The sequence below is a fragment of the Kryptolebias marmoratus genome, linkage group LG16 (genome assembly GCF_001649575.2).
Source record: "Kryptolebias marmoratus isolate JLee-2015 linkage group LG16, ASM164957v2, whole genome shotgun sequence".
NCBI classification, from domain to species: domain Eukaryota; kingdom Metazoa; phylum Chordata; class Actinopteri; order Cyprinodontiformes; family Rivulidae; genus Kryptolebias; species Kryptolebias marmoratus.
This window is the reverse complement of record NC_051445.1, coordinates 13,228,207-13,245,583: the sequence shown is the minus strand read 5'-3', so window position 1 is coordinate 13,245,583 and position 17,377 is coordinate 13,228,207. Positions and strand designations below refer to the sequence as shown.

At 39.7% G+C, this 17,377-nt stretch overlaps 1 protein-coding gene and 1 long non-coding RNA gene across 3 annotated transcripts; one reads left to right on the top strand and one right to left on the bottom strand.

Annotated features, from left to right (window-relative positions):
• Nucleotides 1-1,807: 1,807 nt before the first annotated feature.
• LOC119617759 lies at nucleotides 1,808-5,090 on the bottom strand. The gene is made up of 3 exons (XR_005234163.1): nucleotides 2,292-5,090; nucleotides 2,008-2,214; nucleotides 1,808-1,916 (listed from the first exon to the last, which is right to left on the bottom strand). It is a non-coding gene; the product is annotated as an uncharacterized LOC119617759 (long non-coding RNA).
• A 5,644-nt stretch (nucleotides 5,091-10,734) lies between these two features.
• glipr2l (GLI pathogenesis-related 2, like) lies at nucleotides 10,735-17,377 on the top strand. 2 transcript variants are annotated; one of them, XM_017424951.3, is made up of 5 exons: nucleotides 10,735-11,116; nucleotides 11,599-11,707; nucleotides 14,565-14,668; nucleotides 15,101-15,178; nucleotides 16,469-17,377. In XM_017424951.3, exons 1-5 carry the CDS (start codon nucleotides 11,104-11,106, stop codon nucleotides 16,633-16,635), a joined length of 471 nt encoding a protein of 156 aa, XP_017280440.1. In that variant the 5' UTR covers nucleotides 10,735-11,103; the 3' UTR covers nucleotides 16,636-17,377. The 2 variants fall into 2 exon arrangements, with proteins under 2 accessions (XP_017280440.1, XP_037836511.1); XM_037980583.1 differs by lacking the exons at nucleotides 14,565-14,668; nucleotides 15,101-15,178 and having other exon boundaries at nucleotides 10,777-11,116.

Sequence of the window (17,377 nt, the reverse complement as noted above, 5' to 3'; positions counted from 1 at the left end):
GACACTGTATACTGTTCTCTGTGGTGTGAGAGCATTCTGTGTAGCCCATCAGTGTTTGACAGAAACCCGGGGCTTCTGTTCGGATGGCTGCAACTTTAACAGTGATTCCCACAAGAGAGGCTCTAGAAATTTATTCATCTAAGTTTAAAGCGAGGACCAAAGGACACTTAAATATTATGTCCTAATAGCTCTCAAAAGCAATGTTTTTTATATTTTCTTTTTTATATACCTTGCTGCAAACTATGTGTCCTGCAAATATGAGTAACCTGCTTTTGTCAAAGGGAAGGGCCACCTTTCTGTGGTCTTCTTTGCTTTTTTGATGTCTTTATGTTATTAACCCTTGTGCACATACAATGGCAATCACCTGGCAACAACCCAGTGTATTTAGTCGTGGTGAAGAGAACTTGCTGAAGTTCAAACTGAGCATCAGAGTGGCTAATCACATAATACATACCTACACTCTGTGACATGTAAACTGAGCAGGCTCCACTGATTATCATATTAATTCAACTTGGTAAGCGAAAAAGATCGAACTAACTTTCAGGAAGGGTTCATAGCTCCAGTTTTAGTCAAAATCCACTTAAAAAAATACTGTAAAAAAGGGCCACTGTGACTTATGCATTAAAATCAGTGAGTTAGAGCATGATGGTGGTTGGCAGTGTACATTTACCCATAATGCCCATGCATTTATGGAATATGCAAGAAAAAACAGAGCAGAAACACTCTCCTGTATGACTACATCTGCAGAATATGATCTGACTCAGCAGAGTCAGCTGACAGTTCCAAGAAGAGGAATATTAGAATACCGTTGGAGTGAAAAAAAAAACTTTTTATACACAGACAAATGAACATTTTAAAGGCCTGTGATTGAGAAAGTGAAAGCTTTTGTAGAAAGAGATGGGGAAAGAGATGATTCATCATTCTTCTTATTATCTGTAAGGAGGGAATGAGATGCATAGAGGCTGAAGTGAAGGGTCAATAAATGATTTGAACAGCGTAGACGTGAATCATATCAGAGATTTTAAATCCACCTATCAGACAGCTTTCTACTGAGATGATGAAAACACAATATGTAATTTAAAAGAATGGTGTTAAATCCCTCTGGTAGAGTTCCATCCCAATAATTATTTAACCAGGTTTAACATTTTAACACATCACCATGTAGAAGATGATAACATTATGTGTTCATATCACAAAAATAAAATCAGCTTTTTTTTTCCACTGGTTTAATTATCAGATAAGTGATGATGACACCATTATCCAAGAAAAGTATAGTCATTCATGTAGAGGAGCACATAAATCAAGCTGTATTGTTTTCTTGTAGCTCACACCAGGTTGCTTTATATATTTTTTAAAAACATGGCTAAACCTTTTGAAATGAAGAACTAAAACAAATGTAATGTGCTAAAGAAAAGAGTTACAAATCCAGTAATCAGTTTTACTGATTGCACTTTGGAATTAAAAATCAGGATTTCTTGATTAGAAACCCTTCACTTTTTTTTACTATAATATTTTTGAATGAAAGCATCTATGTGTCCATTACAATCTGAAAACATGCATGTTTGGTACCAAACATCTTTCCGTTTTCTTTTTTTTCCTAATGCCATTACGTTCTTTTAAAACAATATGCTGTGGCCTCATAATGCTCCCTTTTATTTAGATTTTTTATTAATTTGTTTTATTTACTTTAGTTTCATTGACCAAACTGAGCAATAAGACACTGAAGCTGCTCATGAGGCACAGTTTGACCCACCTTATTTTAATTGGATCTTTATTTTTTCAGTGTATGTTTGTCATAAACCAGGGAAGATTTTTGGAGCAGTCCGGCAGCAAACAGACACAGGAAACTAGGAGTGTACCGGGAAGTGATTTATTTACAGTGCAGGAAAAATAATGTACAGGATGAACGTCGGGATCTGAAAAAGCAAAACACACGGTAAGTATGGTGGAGTGAAAACACAAGGAACCTACGAAGGGCAAGTAATGGTTGGAATTTAAAGTCCTTACGACAGGGCGGCGGGTCCAACACTTGGAGAAGCAAGCAGTGGTGAGTTCGGGTTCCAGGGTGAGAATCCTTCCAGGGTGAGAATCCTTCCAGTGGTGAGTATTCCTTCCAGAGGGTATAGTGAAGCAGACAGACAGGCACGGGAGGCGTTAGCAGAGGTCTCAGGGAAAACGGAAACCAGACTGGATCCACGAGGCAGAAGGTAATTCCTGAGGCACACAGCGAGACAGAGTTAGTCAAACTCAGAATAACAAATCTTATTAGTACAGAGGCTCAGCGACTTTACCACAAGCAGGTAATGCTCCAGCGCTGGTCTGGTCTCTGCCACCGCCTTAAATACATCTGTCCTTGCCATTAGTCAGATCACTTGCAGGTGAGGAGGGAGAGTTGATGAGCCGTCAATCAGTCGTCTGGCCACGCCTACCAGGAAGTACTCACAACACAAACACAAACCCCAGAAAAACCACCCTCACCACAATGTTGTGAACGAACATTAAGAATCCACACTGGTTTTAAAATCTTGTTCTAGCCTCGTCTTTTGACAACGTAGTGTTATTTTGAGCATCCTTTTGACTTTGCTTAACTCCCACAACACCCTGTAGCTCAGTGACTCGAAGGTTAATTGGTGTCACATACACTATGTGTCTCTACAGATTATGGCTTGGCAAAGGCTAAATAAAATGAAGCAGAAATAATTAAGTTTCACTCAACTATTAAAGCCTCCTATGATACGACAAGATCTTTATATTTGCTGGGAAGTGGCAAAATGATGCCAAAGATCACATCCTTTAAATATGATTAAAATTCCTGTGCAAATTATGCCAGGATGTTAACACAACAAACGTTTTTCATTCACTCTCTTTACCTACTTCATTTACCTCAGTGCTGTGAGAAGATAATCAGTTTACAGCGCTGAGCTGCAGCAGAGTGAGGCACAGATACAGCTTGGCATGTACTGATTAACATCATCATTCTACACCAGATAACTCACTGAGAAACTTCCTCAAATGTGCGATGATGCATGTTGGAAATGTAACTCTGCTCAGTGGAAACAATTCTAATTATTAACTATTCATTAGCACGTGATATTGAAAAACCTCAAGGACAGAGAAGCATGAATTTTTGAAAGAGCTGCAAAGCGGTTCGAGATGATTGTATCCAGCTTAGCTGATAATACTCCCACTTTGCACTTCATGACAGCTTAAGCACGGCAAAGTGACAAATCATATGTAAAGGCATGCATGCAGGTGTGTCCATATGCAGAGTTCGTTCTTGTATTTGCATGCATGCACTGATGGAGCAGACTCACAGGGACTGCAAGAAGAAAAATCTTTTGTTCTGTCGATGTTAGCAGTTATATCTGAGTGTGTTGGTGAGTGTGTGTGTGTCAGAGCATGGTTGACAGTTTCCTGATGGACTAACATCCTCTTTCCAGACAGCTCCTGTATTTGAGACCTCCTCAGCATGACAAACAATGCCCACCTGGACAAAAACCACACATCTCAGACACACTCACACACACACTTTTTATATTTCTGTCCTTATTAGGCCATTGTACTGACTTTCCTCCATTTCTGTAGCCTAACACTGACCCTTATCCTAACCTAAACTCAATGAGGTTCCACCATTTTAGAGTCGAGTTTTGGTCCCCATAAGGATACCAGAAAAAGTCCTAAAAAATAACAAAAACCAAGTATACACACACACATAGATACAGTAAAATGATAAGAACAATCATATTCAAAATTAACAGCTGTTTTAGTCATTTGTCCTGGACCAACACAACAGAAGTCCCAAAGCAAGGTCAGGAAACCATTATTTAACTACAAAATGAGCCCAAGAGTCATCATCCAGAAACAGAAAATTAGCGTGCAGCCCCTCCCAACCACAAAAGCTGCCCCAGATGCTGAGAAAAGCTCCATCCAGGGGCCCTGTGCTCTTTGCTTCAGGGTGCTAGTTATTTTCAGAAGCAATAATTAGGGTCCATTGTGCTGAGATTTCCCCTCTGCCTCTGCAGAAAAAAACAACAAAAAATACATTTTATTTGACAACTATTAAATGGCATCAAATCAGTGTGGAGAGCTTATTAGTCTTACAACTTGGACATATTTGAATTTGAATCTACATAATACAGGGGAGAAGACGGGAGGGAAGAAGAGACAGGAAGCTGTGGGGTCAAAATGTCAAAGAGGATCACCAAAGTGTCTGAGCAAACTGAAAGGAGAGAGGAAAATGAGCACAAACAAGTGAAGAAGAGCAAACAAAGGCTGCAACCTCATTAACTTTGCACTTGGACATTTCCTGAGAAAAATTAGCACTTGCAAATAAAGCCAAACACGAGACACATATATATGAGTTAATTATGAGGACATTCCTTTAATGCACTGCTTCCTATGAACCCAAAATAAAAGAAAAAAATATATATTTTGGCGTCTGAAATAAAATTCTATTGGAACTAAAAGTAAACAATTTGTTACAGCAAGACAAAAGAGAAGAAAATTGTCAAGAGCATCGTTCCTAAGATGGTCTGGGAGTTCTGTATTAAAGAACTGCCACTTTTCTACAGTCTCTCTTTCAGTTCAGCTGGAAGGACATTGTCATTTGTTCAGAGGTAATTACTCTGCAATGATAGAGATTTTTTTTATTCTCAGTGTTCAAGAATTCTGCACTCCACCATCATTGACAGCCTGTAAGTGTCTCTAAAATGAAGATGATTCCGACAAAACAACAGTGTCTGACAACCTCAGTTCAAGCCAGATTGGTAAATGCTCAGGTATACTTCTACTCCATGAAGTAAGTATCATCTAAAGTAAGTAAATGTAAAGTAATTTCACTTGGATTCCCCAGAAAAGAAGGAGACTTACAGTGTGCTAAAAGACAAATGGCAGGTTTGCATTAACAGCTATAGAAAAACCAAAAATGCCACCAATAGAGACTGGTTTCAGCGCAGTGTTAAAAAGCCATGGTGTCAAGAGGACCAAGAGGGCTCATTGCAAAAATGACAATGTCAGATGGTTGTACATTTTATTCGGAAGATAACCCAGTCCGTTATAGCTTATCGACTACAGAAACCACACTCTACACTCTTTTCAAAAGAAGCGTTTGCAGCAAGCTACAAGAGCTACCATGTTAGCAGGTGAAATATGCACCACCTACTAGCGCAGGCACGTTATGGAGGTTAACCCAGCTTATTAATTACTAACATAACCTTTTCAGGCTCTTAACTTTACAAAGAGCAGAGCAAGAGAGATGTAATAAATGTATTTACTTTAGAATTATAAATGAACTATAAATAAATATCAATGAAACAGCCTGCTAACTCCGGTCTTAGCTGTTTTTATATATTAGACTAAATATTTATATATACTCAATACTTGTGATTAATTTGAAAATTTCAACGTCTCACATGAAGATGTTATAATAAAACCGCTGATTACAAATTGGATTAAAATCTGTCCTGCGTTCAGGATGTTAAACGGAGTGACTGTCAACATGTTCGTTTGTGTTCTGTCAGTTTCCTTATTTCTATCAGTGTATTACGATCAAAATTCCTACAAATAAATAGTTTTTAGTATTTTCTATACTGTTACACTGGTTCTCAAATGGGTGTAATTCAAGGCATCCCAAAGGGTACGTTACTATATTGAAATATAGCATCCATGCGTAAAAATTCTTAAGCACTTATATTAAATCTTTCAAATCTAAAATCAGTAGTCTATTCAATTTAAGTTTTGTATATGTAAAACCATCTGATTCATCCCCATGTCAGTCAACAAGGCAGTGCCTGTCAATCACTGTCACTTCCTCCTTGGAAACAGAAACAATTGAAGCATGGTTGGAGCGTAGCAGCAATGTTGTTGAAAACTCGGATGGGCAAGTGCACAAGACATATATGTTTATGTGCATTTAAACATAAAAGTAGATTTCAGCAAAGTTTTGATTTCTTTTTTTCATGAAGAAATGTTTATTTGTCTATAAAATATGCTATGGTTTTAGTTTGAGAACAAACCTTTTCTAAAACCTTTCTATTCACTTTAAATTGATGAATATTTATTGTTTATTAGTTGCAAAGTTTAATCAATCAGTCGCCGATGGCTCAACATTGTGTTTTATATCTTTTTTAAAAAGCTAAATACTTTGTGCTGGTTAGGGCGAGCTCAGCTGAATAAATCTTTTACAGGCAGTACATCAATGAAAAAAGGCTAAGAACTTTCATAACCCATTCCTAGCCAATCATTAAGGTTAAACAAAACTTTAAATGTTCCTGCATTATTCTTTAGTTTGTGTTTTTTCTCCTTTTCTCTCTCTCTTCTGTTTATTTACTTTTTACTTTTTAGGCTGATCTCAGCAGACCCCACAGTTCGAACACTTTGTGAGCAAGCATAAATGTGTGGCTGCAGAAGTTTTGTGTGTGTGTGTGTGTATTAGAATGAGGATGTGAGGATAATTTAATTACGGCCCAAGATAGAGCGGGTTACTGAGGTTAATATCCTGCATGCACTCTTCTCCTCTCTGGACACTGTAATTGCTTTAAGCACATTAGGAAGTTTATTGACTGCGATGGCCTTTTAAGACATTACATTTCTGCTGCTTAGTGTCAGACAGGAGTCGTCCAGCTCCTGCTTACCGTCTCTGTCTCCTTCTATTTCTGCTGTAGCTCTCCTCGCCCTGTCACTCTCTTCTTTCTGCCGTAGCGTCTGCCTAATTGAGGCCTCTGTTAATATGATGAGATTTGTACAGAGGCTCATCCGTAGAGGCGGCGTGATGAGGTTTGACTGGCAGGTGATTAACTCCTCTTAACCCGCAGAATCATTTGTCCTCGGAGGAACAGTTGCACTAATGACACCATAAAAAGGCCTCTTGATGTGTCAAATTCTGGAGCGACAACTCCCTCACTAAAAAAAAAAGTGCATTCCTCTTACTTTTCTCTGACTCCCAGCTCAAACTAGAGCTCTTAATGAGGATGGAGGTGAATGTAGGAAGTTATTAAAAGGTCCTCACCTTCCTCCCGGGACAGCTAAAGAAGAAATATATGCAACCAAGTGCACTTACAGGCCGAGTGAAGAGTTATTTCACATTTCTGTTGCCATAAATCTACATTGCAACTACAGTCAGAGCAGGGAAATGAAACTTATTTTTAGCCCAGAAAGAATTTTGGAGACATCTGCTTGAAGATTTTCACAAGTGAGGCTTCAGGTGAGGGGGGAGAAATGAAAATTACAGATTAGAGGGAGGGGGGGGCGGGGATGAGAGAGGTGGGGAAAAGTGATTGGGAGGAGAGGAAAAGCGAAGGGAGCGCTGTCACAGCTGACAGGGAGCAGAGCCAAGCAATAACCGCCGCAGATATAGCCAATGTGAAAAGATAAATGATGTAATATCTGCATGGATCAATGTCGCCACTGTCTCTAAAAAAAGGGGGCTCCATGAATCACGCGAGGATCCCTCCCTCCACACGCACAGATGCGCACACTCTCACACACACCCGGCCGGCACACTCAGACACACACCTTCCACAATTAGTAGGAATTAAGATGTATGGCTGGGAAGTTTCGAGAGTCTCGGGACCACTCTGTAAATGTCTTCCTGCAGCTGTCCGCTCCCATCACGGTGCAGATGGCGGTGGGAGGCGAGGACAAAATCAATTTGCTAAGATAGCAATATCCAGCTAATGAGAAATCAAGTGCCCTGACTTTTCACATGAATCCCATCATGTCACTCACATTATGAAACCAGGAGGCCATTCATTTACTTTGACTAATAACCCCGAATGTCTTTGTTAACAGTCCCACCTAGTGGCAGGCTGGGAAATTACACTTAAAGAATCATAGACTGGAGCAGAAAACTGAACTCCTTGTGTTTAACACCCATTGCAAAAAGGCAAAAGGCAAAAGGCAGTATTGTTTTTGCCCATGTCTACGTGTGCATGTGTTCAATTGTGTGTCTGTTAGCAAAATATCTCATAAACCACTGGACAAATTTTAACGAATCTCTAATAGAGTAGTCATCAAATGTCAGTCTACAACTGATTAACATTTGAAGTCACTCCAATTTAAGATGGCTGCCACAGCTAATTGACCTTAGCTAACACAAAAATGGCTATAACTCAACTTACAGATATCAAACTAAAGTTTGGTGAGGTAGTAGCTGAGTGTCATTCACAACATATCCTCTAAGTGCCAATATATCTCAAGAGATCTCACAACATCTCCTGAGATTATCACTTACAAGGTTTGACCAAAACAGCTAAAACTTCTGTCACTTCTTGTCATAAATTATTTTCTGTTGAAATCTCTGGCGTGAAAGTCCCGTGGGTGATATGCATTCCTTTGGCGAGTGCTAGGCCTTTAATTTTAGCCCGCGTTCCCAGAGCTCGAAACAATGATTCATGATTTGGCTTCACTGATTCTGAAGGAGGACTTCTTACGCCTACGCTGCACATTTACATGCAGTTTAGTGGCTGACTCGTTTAAGAAGCTGTCTTTAGGATTATGATTTATTGCAGTGGCAGCATGAAATCCTGTATCAGCTGCCAGGACAGGAAAAGTGCCACAAAGAGGAAACACTCGGCGACAGTTTGCCCATGCCCTGTGATGCTGCACGTCAAGCTAAATGCCGTATGATCAAACACAAGCCGATCATTTGTATTTATCAGAATCTTGTGTGATAGATTTGTTTTGTGTTTTTGCTGAGAACGAAACTCAGCTAAATACCAATGTGAGAAAAGAATGATCATGAATCAGATAATAAATACCCAACACAAAGTGACTGATAAAGAAAGATGATCAAATTTCCACCCTGCAAAGATGGCTAATTCTTTACAAACTTGTATTTCTCTGTACATAAAATGTATTCATCAGTTTAGTGTTCCTGCCATGCTGTTATTGAATACAGTCATGAAAAATGGGTGATAATGTACCTTTCTGTGTCTGTGTGTCCATTGGTCTGTCTGTTAGCAGAATATCTCAAAAACCAGTGGAAGGATTTTAAGAAAACTATCAGAGCACAGTACATTCAGTAGATGTACTGAATGTACATCTACAATTCAGCCTGATTCAAAATGGCTGCCACAGCTAATCAACCTTAGCAAACTCAAAAAGTCAGTGTTATGTACATTGAGCTAAACTTTGGTGTGGTAGTAGCAGAGAGTGATCCCCATCATATACTCCAAGCACTCCAAGGCCGTATGCATTCTTTTAAGGAATGCTAGCTTTTCGTTTTTTAGGTTTTGGTTTTCGTCACGTCAGTTGTTTTTCAGCATGTCAGAACAATTTTGTTCTCATTTTCTGCATCAGTACTTTCAGCTTTAAACTGCCCAATAAAACCACACAGTGTTGCACTTGAGCAAGAGCATCTCAGTTCAAAACACAGAGCCAAAACGGAAAGTGAAACTTGACTTAAAATCATGGAAGCAAACGACCCGAACAAAGGTCTTGATCGATACGTTGCACAACAGACTCCTGTGTTTTAACACTGCCGGAATTGTTGGCATGGATTGGGGGTGAACAATAAGAGAACACCTACATTTCTTGGTGAGAAAATCTTTCCTTTATGCTCATTTAGCAAACACCTGATTGTGTGGTTTATAATATTGTTTCTTAAATCTTTAAATATCATTACAGTTCCGCCTCTGTGCTTTCATCTGGGTTGTTCGAGGCCTCTCAGCCAAAGTCTCCAGAAAGAATCTACTAACACCACAACATTCAGCAATACAGATTGTCCTTATCCCATCTCCTTCATCTTTAAACATGCCCAATAGTGTGCCTTTTGCCAAATACTTTTTAGCTAGTATGTCTTGTATATCAGTGTAGGGGTAACATTAAATTAAAAAAAAAAACAGATGGCCCATCCCAGTCCCCAAATCAGAGACCAGAAGAGTTTGCCTCCAAAACAAACAGTACACAATTCATTTACAGGAAGTAAAAATGTGCAAGAATTTCATCGATAAACCAAGAACAGAATCAGTCTTTTTTTTTTTATTTCGTGGTTTATCTACTTCGACCAAAATCCCTGACTGCTTGAGAATGAACTATTCAGCTGTTTATTGTTTCCCAAGAAGCAGCTCAAAGCTCCTTTTTGTGCATTGCTGACACAATGATGCACATAAACTACAAAGATATAAGAAGCTTTTTTTTATATATCTACATTAATCACAGGAATGACAGCCTATAAAACATGCAGAGACAATTTGTGTCGGACTGAATTATGAGATGTAAAATGAAATATGACATACTCTGTTCTGAGAAACAATTCTTGCCTTCTTTTTTTTTTTTTAAATCTAGTGTCATTTATTTATTCCGAAATGATAAATAAAGCATCTCAAAAGTGCCAATAATGAACAGGAGAGAGCATACCTCAAACCGACAAAACAAGCAGCAGAAACCTGTTCTGCAGGGTGATGAATAGTGATGTTTTTTATTTTTTCTTTCTCTTCCTGCATCATGTCAGATCCAGGAAGCATTTTGCTCAATCATTACCTTTTTTCATTCAGGATGGCGAATAGGGTCTCCTCTTTATATTTGAGAGTATTGTCTTTAACTTATTTATTGAGATAAGTGAACAAAGTTTTTTTTTCTTCTTATTGCACATTATCCAGGAAAAGGCTGTCATTATAGATAGGAATGGGGGAAAAAAAAGGTCATGTGGTTATGTCCATATATGGGCACGTGTCTCTCAGAGATGATGTCACCAGTGACTGACTATGTGGCTAAAGAGGCTCCCCTTTTCATTTTCAGACAAGGAATAACAGTGGGTGTGTGCTCCTCTGGGCTATAAAGATAGTTCAGGGCCTGCAGATAAAGGTGTGTGTGTGAGAGAGAGAGAGAGAAAGAGAGAGAGAGAGAAAGAGAAAGAGGCAGGCAGGTTATTGTGAATGAACTCAGTTGTACAATGATCTCTAAGGAAGAATCTGTAAAAGGGGAACTTAACTAAACTTTTGTTATTGTAGAATGAGGGAGCTTGAAATGAACGTGCTAGTCGCTGTTTTAGAGCCCAGAGCTTAAAGAAAAGTCGGGGCAAATTGAAAGCCAAGGAGAGACAGAAAATAGGCTGACTGCACTCAGGACAACAGAACTCACAAAAGGATACAGAGTGTCACCATCATGGGGAAATCAGGTGAGTGGAGGACAGGAACAATTGATTTAACTTATCTTATCATTTGTTTTTGCCTGAGTTGGACATTTCTACTTGTAGATTTCTGTGTTCTGTCTTGTTTATTTTCCCACGCAAGTTTCACATTTTTCCTTAGCTTTACTGTCTGATCTTTATAAACCCTGATTCTTGCAACATATCTAAACACCGACAACATCTGCACTCCGCTTGTCTCTACTCGAATATCTGAATGCGCCTATTGTGCGAGCTCCCTGGAGATTGTTGGACTTGTGAAAAGGCCTCTGAGTGACAGGCACCAGGCGGTGGAGAGGGGGTTTTCTGTTGGGGGGGGGAGATGATCTGTATGGTGCTTTCTTACCTCGGTCTGAGGTCAGACGGTCTGCACATTCAGCTCTGAGGTCACGCATGAGTTTCCCCCGTCGTACCGACGTGTCTCCCGCTTGTCAGAGAGTGTCCTACTGTCCGTGTCCCTCTTGTCCTCTCAGCATCGAAGCAGTTTGAGGAGGAGCTGCTGCAGAGCCATAATGAGTACAGGAGGAAGCATCAGACTCCTCCGCTGAAGCTGAGCAGAAAGCTGAGCAGAGAAGCTGCCCGGTGGGTTAACTCACTGCACACACACACAGATCAAATTATAAACCTAATGAGCAGGGACTCTGTAAATCAGTCATTGTCAGAGTTCAGTGGATAACTGTGACAACTCCAGCTGAGCCTGTCGAATACAATAACCACAACATGTTATATATCTGGGCTCTGATTACACGTTAGATTGATAATTCTGCAGCTGCATTAAACTGTTATTCCAATTAAGTGAAATGAATCTGTATTTCAGTGAAACCTTTCAGGTCATTAACACCAAACAAATTTAAAGATGTTAATTGACTCTCCTAAGTCTTCTGTAAACCTAATTAGTGTTGTTAGAAAGGATGGATACAACTATTTAAGAGCTTCTCGGTTCATTTGCTCACATATGGATGTGCACCATTTAGCTTAAATCTGAATTTATTTCCAGCAGGTAATGCTTGGTAGGATTATCAGTAACACTTGAAACAAGCTAGAGTACTTTTATAGCACCCTGCTGATAGTTAAAGACCTAAACAAACATTATGAATCAGATTTTAAAGGTTTGGGATTTGTTTCAGATTCTGTGAACACCCTTTAGGTAAACGTTTGAGTTTCTGCTGAGCTGTGAAAACAAAATCGGGCCGTCGCGTTGCAACTGTTTCTGTGACAGATTTGTTCAAATTTTGAACAAAATTTTGCAATCAGAATCATTTTTCGACAGAAATTAGGACAAGGGGCACCTCTGCACTGGAGTTGTGCACCAAAACCAGGAGTTTTATTTTTTTTTTTTGTCAAATACAGTATATTTGAAAATGCTGCAGTATGGGAGTTGTGAAGTAGGCCTACTTTTGTTTTTCTTAATTTTACAGCTGATGTTACTAATTGAGAAGAGCGCTGTCAGTACTTCACAAGTTATAGCTTCTCCTCTCTCCTTAATTTGTATTTATAATTGAAACTAGCATTCCTTAAAGGAATGCATCTTGCCTACTGTTTTAAACAAAGAGCTAACATGATCTATTAGTGCTCAGAGTTTGTGTTGGGTATGACTCTCGGCCACTACCAAACTAAATTTTAGGTCAGTATCTGTAAAACAGACTGAGTTGTAGCCAGGTTTGACTCCACAGGGTAAAGAAGTATAGAAGTTTCTTTCGAATCCATTCAGCGGGTCCTGAAATGTTTTAACCTAACCCTAACTGATAGATTATGCATGTAAGAATATCTGGTGACGCCTCTGGGTTTTCCTTTACATCGGCGTGTGTTAGAATAATTATCTTTTTTTATTATTATTTTAATTGAAGTAACAGTTTTCTTGAAATAAATGACCAAAAGAAGTACAAATGACACAATTTGTCGACCACAGCTATACCGTTTGCATGTCGAGTTTTCTCAGAGCCAGCTTTGTGACTGAAGGACAGTTTTATAATTACCAGTAAAGTCTCACACAAGAGAACCTGTAGGATTGGGTTTTCCCTTCATTTGTTAATGAAAGCTGAAGGAACGTGGAGGAATCCATCTACGCGAGCGCAAACATTACAAACATTAATTTCTCTCTCTGTCAGTTAAACCTAATGAGCATCTTCTGCACTTAAAGCAGAGCAGCGGGGAAGCTCCGGGACAACTGCGGGTACCAATTACTCGTGTGCCGTTAAGCACGTGATGTGGAAAGTGCTGCTACATCTCATTTATGGACCAAAATAAGCATTTCTTGAAAAGTAGGGTGAATTCAGCTAAAATGGGCCCCATTTTTCTCGATGAGTCGGAAAACCTTTAAATTAGCTCTGTTTTAAATCTAAAGGTACTTTTATCAGTTTGCCGTATGCCTCTTCAGTGATTGTAGAATATTCTTTGAAGAAGTTTACACGTTTTGAAATTGTAAGAGTCAAAATATTGGAAAGCTGCCGTCTGAGCAGTGATGCTAAAATGGGTCGACTGGGAAAAAAACAAACAAAAAAAAACAAAACCAGCAATTTCAGCTGACGCTGTGATTTTAGCTTCATCAAACAGAACAAATATCTTTATTGGTTCACCAAATTTAACATCAGAGTACATTCATTCATTGACATTTCAAGGGGATTAAAGAAAATAAAATCATTCAAAAATCAACTTGTCTAGTGTCAAGATCATGGTGTCGTAGTGAGTTTGAACTCTGTTCCCCTCAAAAGCAGATTTTTGTAGATAAAAGCATAATTGTTGTCATTTTTGTCCACCTGCAATTTTTTTTTTTTAAATGTGATTTGTTGTTTAAGACTGTGGCTCATTTTAGCTGAAAAACATGGCTTTTAAAATAAATAAATAAAAATATCAAAGCTTATGTAAAACCCTTTTGTTACCCTTAGAAGTTAAAGTTGTTTTGCCAGACTCAATTTCCAAGATTTTGCTTTGCGGCTTCACACAACCCACTGACCCGGACAAATCCAAAAACTCTAACCGAGTTGTTAAATGTCAGCCATGGTTGGAGCAAGTGTGCAAGATCACTTAATATGATTATCTGTAAAAAAAAAAAAAAAAAAAAATCTTTTTCTCATCTGTTACCACACCAGATTTTAACTCAACATCTATTCAATTGGCTGAGTTATAGACAGTTTTGTGTTTGGCAAGATTGTTTACCTTTGGTGGCCATCTTGAATTGGGTTGGCTCCAAAGTTTAATCAGTTGTAGATCTCAACCCAGTTATTACTTCTTGAACGTTTCATTAAAATCCATTTAGTGATCTGTGAGTTATTTTGCTAACAGACAAACCACACACAGACACAGGCAAAAACACAAAGACATGTCTCCGCTTTTGCCTTTGGAGGTGTCTGATTAAATATGCTCCATACATCCTAGGTGAGGATGTTTCCAGTTGTAGTAAAGCTGTAAAGAAAATGACCAACTTTATCTCCTTTCCCAGTTATGCTGAAAGTCTGGCAAGCACAAGAATCCTGAAACACAGCGAGGAGTCCAGCAGGGGGAGCTGTGGAGAAAACCTGGCGTGGGCCTCATATGACCAATCAGGTTGCACAAACTTGTTTATGAACCACTTTATTGACACAACACTTGTGTTTAAGCTTTGTAGTAATTCTGTGATGCTTTTTATATCGCGTAGACATATTTTCTTTGATTAAAAGAAGCAAAGATAATTAAAGATTCTATATTCTGTGGACACGGAACATTAGTCTTGTCTGCGAGGCCTAAAGCAGCTGACTGTCGGTCACTGCAGCCGAACAGCTGGAGTCTATTTGTCCTCCACTTCAGTCATCATGACTCACTGCACAAATATCTCCACACAGGCTAAATATTGATGAAACAGGTTAATATTCAGTGACAAACTAGGAGCAACATAAAATGCCTGTGCTCAGGAGGAATTTGCCCCTCTGATTACAACTCTTGACACATGATGGATCTGATTGTCCTCCGAACTGATGCCACGACCGTTTGTCTTCGCAGGGAAGGACGTGGCGGATCGCTGGTACGACGAAGTGAAAAAATACAACTTCAGCCGGCCCGGATTCTCCTCGGGCACGGGTGAGATTCACACTAGCGAATTGCCGCCTCATGTTTTGTCTTGTCTCCTCCTCCTCCTCTTCCTCTCTTGTCTCAGTTTATCTGTCACTTGCTGTTCTTCATTCTGTCGTTTTTTCCCGTTGGCTCGTCGTCACGTCTGCTCTCTGGGTGTCACACTGACACGTGGGCGTCGGAGGACGTTTGTTGTTATCCTGGTGCTAACGTCAGTGTGTGGCCGCCTGATCATCCAGGGGGGGGCGACAGTCATAAATCCATCACTCCTGAACCCGTGTACCTGGTCCAGTCTGCTCTGGGTAACCCCTGATGGTTTCCTGTAAACCTCAGCCACCAGATTCTGTGAATTGATGTGACTTTAATTACACAGGAAGCAGATGGTGACTGATTCATTTCCTGATGGCTAATTAAAGGCATAATGACAGACCGGTGTCTGTTTTGAAAATATGTCATGCAGGACCTCGTGTGATATCACAAGATGGTCATGCTCGGGGAATGTGTTGTGAATGACTCCCAGCTTCTACCACACAAAACTTTAGCTCAGCATCTGTTAAACTGATTGAGTATTAGCTCTTTTTGTGTTTGCTACGGTCGATTATCTGCGGTCACTATCTTGAATTAGACTCCAAAACCTAATCAGTTGTAGATGTAAGATCTGTAACGACTTTCTGAAAGTGGCAATAATATCCGTCCAGTGGTTTATGATATATTTTGCTAACAGACAAAAGGGGGATGGCTCCAACAGGTAATGGCTAACGTTTTAGGTAAAGATGTCACACAACGAGTAGCACTTGGAGTATGTGTTGCGAATGGCTCTCAGCTACAACGGCACAACATCTTAGCACTGTGTCTGCAAACTTGACAGAACTGTAGCTACTTTTGTGTTTTCTGAGGTCAGTTGGCTGTGGCGACCATCTTGCATCAAATTGTCTCCAAATCTTAATCACTTGTATAGGTGCATCCAATGATTATTTCCTGAAAGCGTCATTAAAATTCATCCGGTGGTTTATGAGATATTTTGCTAAATGTACAGACAAATGAACACACATGCGGGTAAAAACATTTTTATTCGACTTCACTTTTTGCAGGTGGGCAATAAAGACGAAACTGAACTGAGCAGGCATTAAGAGAAGTTTAGAATAAAAATTCCTCCTTTTTGTAAATGTTTAGACGAACTCAAGAGCCTGAGCACTCATCTGCAGGCATGTTGAAATGGCACGTTTCCCTCTCGTCCTCTCCTGTGTTTTTCTCTTTTTCATTCCTTCTTTTTTTACTTCTGACGTCTTTCGTGCACAGGTCACTTCACGGCCATGGTGTGGAAGAGCAGCAAAAAGCTGGGTGTCGGGAAGGCCTCTGCCTCAGACGGCTCGTCCTTTGTGGTGGCCAGGTATTTCCCAGCAGGGAACATCACCAACAAGGGACACTTTGAAAACAACGTCCTGTCGGCTAAAACCAGCTCCTGAAGAAGCACGCATCCTCCTGACTTGACTTAGTTTTTCCGTGTTGCTGAGGAGAAGCTGTCCGACTTTCACTGAAGGAGAATACTCTGGACTGCAGCACATCTTGCTGGACAGAAAGCCGTACTACATGTACGGCTTCTGAAAGATGAAACTAACAGAACCATATTGATCGTGTAATCCTAATTATGACAGTATTTTCTTCATTAATGTTTATTTTTAATCTTATTTTTTTTAAGTAAAGCATACATGGGTTTCTTGTATGAGTTTGAGCTAATTCAGACAAAAAGAAACACTTAAAAAATCATAGTTTAAATTGTTTCTTCTTCTGTGGAAAGGTTGGGAACAATCAACATCCTACCTGTTGTAGACAGCCCAGATTGTTGAGCTAACAGCTGTAGTCCGAGCGCTAGAACCATGAGCTCATCAGCTCGTTCAGAACTAAGCTCTGTTACTCCGAACTGAGGTCCACCAAAGACCTATCTACGACGGGTTAGATATTAATTGCTCAGAACTTTTCACAGAGTCCCACTTTAAACAGTCTGAACTATCCCTTTAACTCGTGGACGTTGCTGTAACTCGAAGCAGATGAGCGGACTCGCTTGGAATGTTTGTGTTAATTCCTCGTCCAGACGGAGCAGTCCCACGCCGTGCGTCTCACACTCTAATCCGTTTGGTGCGATAAAGTTGGGAAACTGTCAGAAGCGTTTTTGTGTGGCAAGCGTAAAGAAGAAAAAAAAAAAAAAAA

Bases quoted from the DNA above. Each gene is read 5' to 3' on its own strand.
- glipr2l (XM_017424951.3), top strand. The intron at 14,669-15,100 runs GTTGCACAAACT...TTGTCTTCGCAG, and splicing joins GGCCTCATATGACCAATCAG to GGAAGGACGTGGCGGATCGC. The intron at 15,179-16,468 runs GTGAGATTCACA...TTTCGTGCACAG, and splicing joins CGGATTCTCCTCGGGCACGG to GTCACTTCACGGCCATGGTG.